The sequence below is a fragment of the Rhinatrema bivittatum genome, chromosome 3 (genome assembly GCF_901001135.1).
Source record: "Rhinatrema bivittatum chromosome 3, aRhiBiv1.1, whole genome shotgun sequence".
Lineage (NCBI taxonomy): Eukaryota > Metazoa > Chordata > Amphibia > Gymnophiona > Rhinatrematidae > Rhinatrema > Rhinatrema bivittatum.
In genome coordinates, this window is record NC_042617.1 from 67,294,943 (window position 1) to 67,305,335 (window position 10,393).

Genomic DNA, 10,393 nt, shown 5'->3' on the forward strand with positions numbered 1-10,393 from the left:
TCAACGATTAAAATTATCGTCCGATAATGTTTATATCGTCTTAAATCGTTATAGAACACGATACAATAGAAATTCTAACGATTTATCGTTAAAAATCGTTAAATTGTGTTAGTGCGCACTAACTCGAGTTAGTGCGCACTAACTCCCCGTTAGTGCGCACTAACTCGATTTAGTGCGCACTAACTGAAAATGATACAAATAAACACTTTCCAGGTCACTGAAGGTCAGTTAGGAATGAATATGTGTTCCTATTGGCTGGCTGCCCTCTTATCTATTGATATTACCAAGGTTACCACTGAGGTGATGGTTGGGGGGATGGGAAATGGAACTGGAAACTAACGAACACCAACAGAAAATGAAACAAAGTGTTCACACTTCCCAGGTCAGTAAAGGTCACTTAGGAATGAATATGTATGTATGTATTCCTATTGGCTGGCTGTGCTCTTATCTATTGATGTTACCAATATGGTTGGGGGGATGTGAAATGGAAACAGTTGGAAGCTTGACAAAAAAAGTAATGTAATGATCAGCACTCACGTGACTAGAACTTGTTTGTTTATTATTTTTGTTAGCAGGCACCTGAAATGCTAGTGCATGTTGAATTTGCCAATCACTGTGCATTTTAGAAAGGTGGTCCTGGCTGGAACTGTACACAGTTCAAATATATGTAATTGATTGTTGGTAAGTGTATTTTTTAAGTAGCCACACTGGCACCAGTATGTTTACTTTTCCTCCTACTTAACTCACTAGCTCAGCTTTGTAAGAAGGGCTTCTCTGCTTGTGTGTTGTTTTTGTTTGGTGTGAGGAGAGCAGAAACATCAGATCTTTATTCAATCTACTACAGTCATCTCTTACAGTGCCCTATCCCTATTAATACCAGGAGTGTTGTGATCTTCCTGCACACAGTGCCCTAACCCTGATACCAGTCTGAGACAGCTCCCTCCCTGCATTACTAGTGAGAGGCTGGCTTCACAGACAGGGGGGAGCTGCCTGACCCTCACTCCTGACTTCCCCCATGTCCCAGCTAGTGAATGGTGTGTGGGTGAAGGGGGGGGGAGGATGGTGAAGTCTGAGACAGCTCCCTCCCTGCATTACTAGTGAGAGGCTGGCTTCACAGACAGGGGGGAGCTGCCTGACCCTCACTCCTGACTTCCCCCATGTCCCAGCTAGTGAATGGTGTGTGGGTGAGGGGGGGGGGGGAGGATGGTGAAGTCTGAGACAGCTCCCTCCCTGCATTACTAGTGAGAGGCTGGCTTCGCAGACAGGGGGGAGCTGCCTGACCCTCACTCCTGACTTCCCCCATGTCCCAGCTAGTGAATGGTGTGTGGGTGGGGGGGGGGGGGAGGATGGTGAAGTCTGAGACAGCTCCCTCCCTGCATTACTAGTGAGAGGCTGGCTTCACAGACAGGGGGGAGCTGCCTGACCCTCACTCCTGACTTCCCCCATGTCCCAGCTAGTGAATGGTGTGTGGGTGAGGGGGGGGGGGAGGATGGTGAAGTCTGAGACAGCTCCCTCCCTGCATTACTAGTGAGAGGCTGGCTTCACAGACAGGGGGGAGCTGCCTGACCCTCACTCCTGACTTCCCCCATGTCCCAGCTAGTGAATGGTGTGTGGGTGAGGGGGGGGGGGGGAGGATGGTGAAGTCTGAGACAGCTCCCTCCCTGCATTACTAGTGAGAGGCTGGCTTCACAGACAGGGGGGAGCTGCCTGACCCTCACTCCTGACTTCCCCCATGTCCCAGCTAGTGAATGGTGTGTGGGTGAGGGGGGGGGGGAGGATGGTGAAGTCTGAGACAGCTCCCTCCCTGCATTACTAGTGAGAGGCTGGCTTCACAGACAGGGGGGAGCTGCCTGACCCTCACTCCTGACTTCCCCCATGTCCCAGCTAGTGAATGGTGTGTGGGTGAGGGGGGGGGGGGAGGATGGTGAAGTCTGAGACAGCTCCCTCCCTGCATTACTAGTGAGAGGCTGGCTTCACAGACAGGGGGGAGCTGCCTGACCCTCACTCCTGACTTCCCCCATGTCCCAGCTAGTGAATGGTGTGTGGGTGAGGGGGGGGGGGAGGATGGTGAAGTCTGAGACAGCTTCCTCCCTGCATTACTAGTGAGAGGCTGGCTTCACAGACAGGGGGGAGCTGCCTGACCCTCACTCCTGACTTCCCCCATGTCCCAGCTAGTGAATGGTGCGTGGGTGAGGGGGGGGGAGGATGGTGAAGTCTGAGACAGCTCCCTCCCTGCATTACTAGTGAGAGGCTGGCTTCGCAGACAGGGGGGAGCTGCCTGACCCTCACTCCTGACTTCCCCCATGTCCCAGCTAGTGAATGGTGTGTGGGTGAGGGGGGGGGAGGATGGTGAAGTCTGAGACAGCTCCCTCCCTGCATTACTAGTGAGAGGCTGGCTTCGCAGACAGGGGGGAGCTGCCTGACCCTCACTCCTGACTTCCCCCATGTCCCAGCTAGTGAATGGTGTGTGGGTGAGGGGGGGGGGGGAGGATGGTGCAGTCTGAGACAGCTCCCTCCCTGCATTACTAGTGAGAGGCTGGCTTCACAGACAGGGGGGAGCTGCCTGACCCTCACTCCTGACTTCCCCCATGTCCCAGCTAGTGAATGGTGTGTGGGTGAGGGGGGGGGAGGATGGTGAAGTCTGAGACAGCTCCCTCCCTGCATTACTAGTGAGAGGCTGGCTTCACAGACAGGGGGGAGCTGCCTGTCCCTCACTCCTGACTTCCCCCATGTCCCAGCTAGTGAATGGTGTGTGGGTGAGGGGGGGGGGTGGATGGTGAAGTCTGAGACAGCTCCCTCCCTGCATTACTAGTGAGAGGCTGGCTTCACAGACAGGGGGGAGCTGCCTGACCCTCACTCCTCCGGGGTATTGTGATCTTCCTGCACACAGTGCCCTATCCCTGATACCAGGGGTGTTGTGATCTTCCTGCATGCAGTGCCCTATCCCTATTAATACCAGGAGTGTTGTGATCTTCCTGCATGCAGTGCCCTATCCCTATTAATACCAGGAGTGTTGTGATCTTCCTGCATGCAGTGCCCTATCCCTATTAATACCAGGAGTGTTGTGATCTTCCTGCATGCAGTGCCCTATCCCTGATATCGGGATGTGTGCAAGAAGATCACAACACCCCCGGTATCAGGAATAGGGCACTGTGTGCAGGAAGATCACAACACCCCCAGTATCAGGAATAGGGCACTGTGTGCAGGAAGATCACAACACCCCTGGTATTAGGGATAGGGCACTGTGTGCAGGAAGATCACAACACTCCTGGTATTAATAGGGATAGGGCACTGTGTGCAGGAAGATCACAATACCCCTGGTATCAGGGTTAGGGCACAAGTTCTAGTCACATTGACTGATCACATTACTTGTTTTGTCAAGCTACCAACTGTTTCCATTTCCCATCCCCCATATACTGTCAGTAGGAAACTTGGTAACATGAATAAATAAGAGGGCAGCCAATAGGAATACATATTCATTCCTAAACTGACCTTAACTGACCTGAAAAGTGTCAAATTGTATCATTTTCAGTTAGTGCGCACTAACTCCCAGTTAGTGCGCACTAACTCGAGTTAGTGCGCACTAATCGGAAAAAACGATTTTTAACGATTTTTTAACTAAAAAATCGTGCCTAAGACGATTTTCTTGCCCTGCCACACGATTTCTATCGTTAAGACGATATGGAAAACGATTCACATCCCTAGCAGATAGTGTGGCAGCGATAATATTTCTAGGAAGCTGGCAATCTTGCCCCACCCCCAGGAACCCTTCCACCTGTCTCCCATGTTTCCCCAGCCTTTGCCTTCTGGAAAAATAGGAGATGAATGAGTGGTGGGGTCTGTGTGTGGCACACTTTCTCCAGATTGGTGCAAGGGTATTAGTGCATTAGGCAAACTTTATAGCCTTGCACCCCCACCTTCCCAGCCCTCACCACACACAATTAAAAACTGTGCATTTATAATAACAGATTTTACATGAAAAAGGCCATGCATAGCTTTCTGAGGTAAAAATATGACAACATGTTTATCCCTTTGTACATTTACTGCTGTGTTGCCAACCAGAAAACCCTGCAAAAAAGACTTTTACGTTTGAGTGGGCTTGGCTCAGAAAGTCATGTGTAAACAATTACAATATAGTAAACCTCCCATACCACTAAATGCCTGCACATAAATAGTAACAACCCTACTTATGAAAAGGCAACACTGCAAATATTACACCAGGCTCTAAAACACCAATACACCTCCTATTAGGAAAATAGAATAACTTGAGCTGCCCTAGATGCCTACCAGAAACTACCTGCCAGCAGAATACCTTGCCTTGATCGCACATGCAGAACACAGACAGGCCCACACCAAATACAGAATAAAGTGTAAGCAGAAATGTGCAGACAAAAACCGAACTGTAAACTGCAAGAAGCCAGACTCTGTGTGTTGTGCAACAATGGAAAAATAAAAACACCTTCATTCCTCATAGAACAATAGTAAAATCAAGAAATGTAACACTTCAATCATAATAGTAAAATTATACTAATAGAAAGAATAAATATTTCAAAACAGCTGATGAACAGCACATCACACATGCATATGAGCTATGACACAAACCACATACATTCACACATGTATACAGACTCTCACACACCATACAATCACACATGCATACAGGCTCTTACTCATTCACACACACACACTCATGCATATAGGTTCTCTCACACACACACAGGCTCTCTCACAGACATGCGCACACACACAGACACTGGGCCTCCCCCTACCATCACGGCCATACTCTTTCTTCAGACTGCAGTGGGATGGGCCCTGTCATGCTTCTTATTTCTTCGGCCTTGGGGGAATGGGCTCTGCTGGGCCTTCTCTTTTTTTTCGGTCCGCAGTAGGATGAGCTCTGCCACTGCCCCATTGGGTTTCCTTTTTCTTTGGGCTGCAAAAGGGATGGGCTACACCGTAGCAACGCTAAGTCTCTTCTTTCTTTGGGTCATGGCAGGATGGGCTATGCCCCTGTTCCTGATGGCACTCCCTCCCCCGGAAGTTACCCGGGGCAGACTATCCCCTCTTAGTATGTCACTGCTTCCTTATTTAACCAAAGTCAATAGTTTTTAAATCCAAGACTTTGATTTTTTGTGTGACTTCTTTCTGTCATGGCTGTTATATCTAACTATTCTGTCTAATGATCACCGATGCTTAGCTGGGCATCTACCTGGACTTTAGAGATACTGTTTCCTTTTGCGAGTACCAGACCAGTATCATTCTTCCCCTCTTGGGATCTATCAGAGGCCCTTGAAGGACATCCACAATCTCTTTTTCATACAGATTCTGCAAAAAGGTTACTCCAATCCATATCCAGTAGGTTAAAATCTCCCATCAGCAACACCTTTCTCTTCCTTCTCACCTTTTGGATGTCTTTGGCCAGATCGCTGTCCAGTTCTTCAGTCTGAGTCAGAAGCCTGTGGGCGCCATCACTGTAAATGGAAGTGCCATCATCCCACAGCGCTTCCTCCTTTTTCCTCATTCCCTGCATTTCTGTTGCTTGGATATTATTTTTTGACATAAAGAGCTACTCCTTCCCGTTTTCTGTCATTTTGATCCTTCCTGAACAGATTATAGCCTGGCATGGCCATATCCCATTCAGGAGACTAGCTGAATCACATTTTTCTAATAACAACAATATCCAAATCTACCTCCATTGTTAAGTGTTTGGGTAATTGCCAGGTTCTTGTGGCCTGGTTTGGCCTCTGTTGGAAACAGGATGCTGGACTTGATGGACCCTTGGTCTGACCCAGCATGGTAACTTCTTATGTTCTTAAGGCCTTCTTCGAGCATTGGTGCTCATAGCTTTCCAGCTGTTCCTCCTGATCTCTTTTGCTGCCCTTTTGCAAGGAGACCAGGAATATTGATCTGATTTATTTTGTTATTTTCTCCACCTACTTCATGTATTTGTTGAGGGCAACATTACAAATCCATTGGTTTCCATCTGCCACCCCCATTATCTAGTTTAAATACTTGACAACATATGGTCTGAATTTATCACTTAGGATTCTTTTTTTCTTCCACAGAAAGATGCAGGTTATCTTTACCATATAAACTTTTGCTGCTCCATCTGTGTTTGGCTAAATGCCAAACTTTGATGCACAAATGTATTGAATATGGACCTCACTATGCAGCTGAGGCCGGTTCTGCAGCTCAGGTAAAACAAAGTTCCTCTTGGTTTCAAATATGGAGTTCAGCTTACGTCCATTTAATCAGTATCTTTCCCCAGAGTCTAATTGCATCGCCATATCCATGCCTCTCTCTTTCCTCCAAAATCTAAGTTATTTAGTTTTGTGGTCTTGTTGGTCTCTGTAGGCGAAACATTTCACAATGTTCCCATTCTTTGAGACCAGAATCCCTTCCTTTGAAACAAGTGAAATCCATTTCCCCCCTCAGCTTGAGAGGGCGCTGCCATGTTTTTTCTTTGCTCCTCCAGGGGTAAACGTTGTCTGTAAGATCCCTCTAGGGTCCTTCGATATGTTTGCGCAGTGTAAGCCAATCCCCTTCAATAGCACATCTGGACAATTTTCCTGCAGGTGTGAACTCTTGTACCCTATTTTATGAGCAGAGCGTACCTCTTTCATACTTCTGATGTTTGAATAATCTTTTTTGAGGACAGGGGCCCCAAACTGCACCCGCTTCTGATGAAGGAGTTATACAGCAGAAGGATAAGAGCTGCATCCTGCTTCCTATATTTAATATACACCAACCTGCACCAGGATTCGACTGATGCCACTGTCGCTTAGTTTGGGAATTACTTCCTGGTTTATTATTAACCAACTAGCTGAAATTCACAAAATATTTGCAGTCAAATGAGCATTTCTGTTGAAACTCTCCTCTCCCTTTCCCTCTTACCTTTCTTCACCTGTCCCTATCATTACCTCCTCCCCCCATCCCCTCACCAGTCTTATCCCTCCGTTCCTTTACTCCTTCCCACCTTCTCTCCACCCCTCTTCTCTTTCAATCCTTTATCCTCCTCCCTTCCATCTAGCTCACCTCTCACCCCTCATGTCTTTCGTGCTCACCATTACCACAACAGCAACCAGTTTCCTCTGCCGCCTCAGCTTCAGGTTGCCCTGCCTTGCAGTCATTCTTGCCCTGAGCGTGGTCCATGCTGCTGATGGAGCCTGCCGATGACCCCAAGGTTTTCAGCACTGGCCGACACGGTCTCCATACTCCCAAACCTCTGCTAGTGGCTCCAGCATACTGGCCGACCAGCTTCATTTTCAAATTGTACCCTACAAAAAATAGTGCCTGTCATCCATCTCACTCTACTCCCAAAATACGTCCTTCGTTAAAAAGATGCATTGCTTTAGTGGGGAATCCAAGAGATTTCTACATTAACTTGGTGCTAGCAAATTCTTCAAAGGATCCAAGTCATAAAATAAAGAGAAATACAGATTTCTATCTGTGTAATACAAAGATGAGATATAATCAGTTTGACCAAAAGCAGAAGGCAAATCTTGCTGGAAAGCATTAAGAATGCCTCAGGTACAAACTTACTGCCTGATTCATTAAGGCTTTTCTCCTATTCTGTGTCTATGGGATATCATCTTGATGAATCAGGCCCTTACAGTGTGAGCCTTCTGGAAACAGGGAAATACCTGCAGTATCTGAATGTAATCCGCTTTGAAATAGCTGAAAGGCAGAATATGACAAATAAAATAAATAACTAAAAATTGACTCAGCAAGAAAAAAAGAGCACAGCTCTGTGGCTTGGTACAGTGATGTGAAGCTTTTTCAGCTCCTTGTCACTGCTTTAATTCTAGCTCAGACAGATAGTATGTAACCAAAAGTCATGATCATGTTTTGGTGACCTAAGTGAAATTAGCTGGAGGTCTCCATTTTTTTTCCCAGTGAGGAAGTGACCATAGCACTGGGAATGCTTCTGATTTGACCTACAGTTTTGAGGAGAGTTCTTAGCTGGGACCCAGCGATGTGTAAAAAAAAAAAAAGCCATGACAGTAGTGCAGTGCTTCTAAAAAGAAAGCATGAAGCTGATTCACTCCTACAGTTAGAGGTCTGTAGTCTAAAATGTATTTAAATTGGCTGTTGATGTAGGTTGTAACATGACAATTTTAGCACATCTATAAGCAATGCAGTTAATGCATGATATTCGAAAAGGTGTAAAGCATTTAGTATATCATGCAATAAAAGTAGGCTTTGTTATTGTGCAATATCCGCATCAGTGCTCCCATTAACACAGAACCTCAACTATACCTTTGGGAGCTGCAGTTAATTATTTTGCATTAACAGCAATGTTAACACAAATGTGTTGGTTAATGCAAATTACTCTAATCTCTGGTAAAATTAAAGGATCTGATTAGCATATTTTTGCAAGCAACTTATTCATTAAAATATGTTTTATATGAGAATGTGTTACCTCCTTGTTGAAGTTAATTGGACTAATGCACCACCATGTGTTAAGTATCGCAAACATTAACAAAACTTAGAGCAGGTTTATTACGTGTTAGACCCTTAATGCTGCTGCTTCTTAAAATATTTCCAGAGGAGAGAGAGACACTGGGAGAGGAGGAAAGGGTGAGAGGTACAGAGGAGGGGAAGGGAGTGAAAAGTGCAGGACTGAGGAAGAATGACGGCAGAAGGCTAGAGGGGCAAAGGGAAGAGGGGAAAGATAAAGGGGCAAACAGAGGAACATAGGAGCAAAAGAAGGACAGAGGGGCACAGGAGAGAAAGAAGACGACCAGAGGGACACAGGAGAGAAAGAAGAAGAACAGAGGCACAGAAGAGAAAAAAGAAGGACAGAGGAACACAGGAAAGAAAAAAGACCAGAGGGGTACAGGAGAGAAAAAAGGCCAGAGAAAGAAGACCAGAGGGGCACAGGAGAGAAAGAAGGACAGAGGGGCACAGGAGAGAAAGAAGAAGGACAGAGGGGCACAGGAAAGGAAAGAAGAGGTAAAGTGGAAAAGTCAAGGCTCTGAGCAGAGGATGAATAAGAGGGAGCACAGGCAGACCAGAAAAAGGTACATTCGTAGCTGCACAGTGATGCCAACCAGTGTTGTGCATTGACTTTAACCACATTTCTATAATAAATATATTTTCCATAGCCTCGTGCATGGCTTGCCTAGATTGCAAGCTCCATAGAGCAGGGACTGTCTCTTATGGGTATCTGTACAGTGCTGTGTACATCTAGTAGTGCCACAGAAATGATAAATAGCACTGGTAGCAGGGATTGTGTGTACCACAAAATGTTGAATGAATCTCAGGATGGGCAAAACCCACCAGTTCTCAGGTAGGCACAACCGGCACCCCTGCCAGCGGGGAAGCTGAAGATTACTTGGGACTGAATTAGCCTTGCACCTGCACAGCTGGGTACTGACACACTGGCATTAGTATCCATGGATAAAAGGAGGACTTCACTTTCAGAAGCAGCACATCCACTAGAAATCTTTCTTTTTTTTTTTTTAATAAGAAAAGTACATACACACCACAAATACAGATGCTCAGTTCAACCATAATTATTAAGCACATTATTTAGCTTCATAAAGAGCCATTTCTGACTATTGTATGACGTTTGTGTGTTCGCAGGTGCTGGAAGGTATGGATTTGAATGCCGAACCTCTGTATGTTTGCTATCTCATCCTTCTTGGCATCAGTGCTGGCTTTATATTTCTGTACTTCTTATCCCTAAAGTTCATTAAGCAGAAATCAAGTCAAGACTGGTAAACCATGCTTAACCACCGCTCCATTTGTTCTGTTGTCATGCTGGGCTGAAGCATTTCCAAAACTGGATCTTCATAGGAGCTCATGTACTAAAAGCACATTCCACTTAACAAAACAAAAACTGCCCTTGATGCACGAGATAAGAAACGTGGCATGGCACAGGGGATCTCTAAGGCTAGGGATTGTACAGCTGAGCAGTTGTGTAAATGGGTAGACTAGGCTAGTGTCCTCCTATTTCTAAGTTTCAATATATATACTAAGCCCCCAGGGCAGGGTAAAACATCCAAATTTAGGAGGACATTTAGTGGACAAGTTATCCGGCCAGGTTTTGCCCTGCATATTCAGTAGAATAAATGACCCACTGAGTATCCCTATTTAAACTTATCTAACAGGAGCCAAATAACTTTACACATAACCGGTTATATGCAAAAAAAAAAAGAAGCCAGTTGAGTGGTGCTTCATGGGAGGAAATCCAAAAATGATTGAGGGGCCTACAAGACCCCTACTCCTTTCCATAAAGCAGTAAAGATGTTGCCTCCCTCTCTTCAGAGCAGCAACATCTTGATAAAAAGGAAAAAACAAGGCCGGAGTCTAATGGGAGGACGTCCCCTCCCCCTTCCGGCTCTCAGCTTTTTTTTTTTTTTTTTTAATATATTTTTGTGTCTCCAGG

General features: G+C 46.0%; 1 protein-coding gene across 1 annotated transcript in view; it reads left to right on the top strand.

Moving 5' to 3' along the window:
• ABCG8 (ATP binding cassette subfamily G member 8) overlaps positions 1-10,161 on the top strand; it is a 55,290-nt gene extending 45,129 nt beyond the window's left edge. The window contains 1 exon segment of the mRNA XM_029593331.1: positions 9,589-10,161. Coding sequence (XP_029449191.1) covers positions 9,589-9,726 — 138 coding nt within the window. The 3' untranslated portion in view covers positions 9,727-10,161.
• The last annotated feature ends 232 nt before the right edge of the window (positions 10,162-10,393 follow it).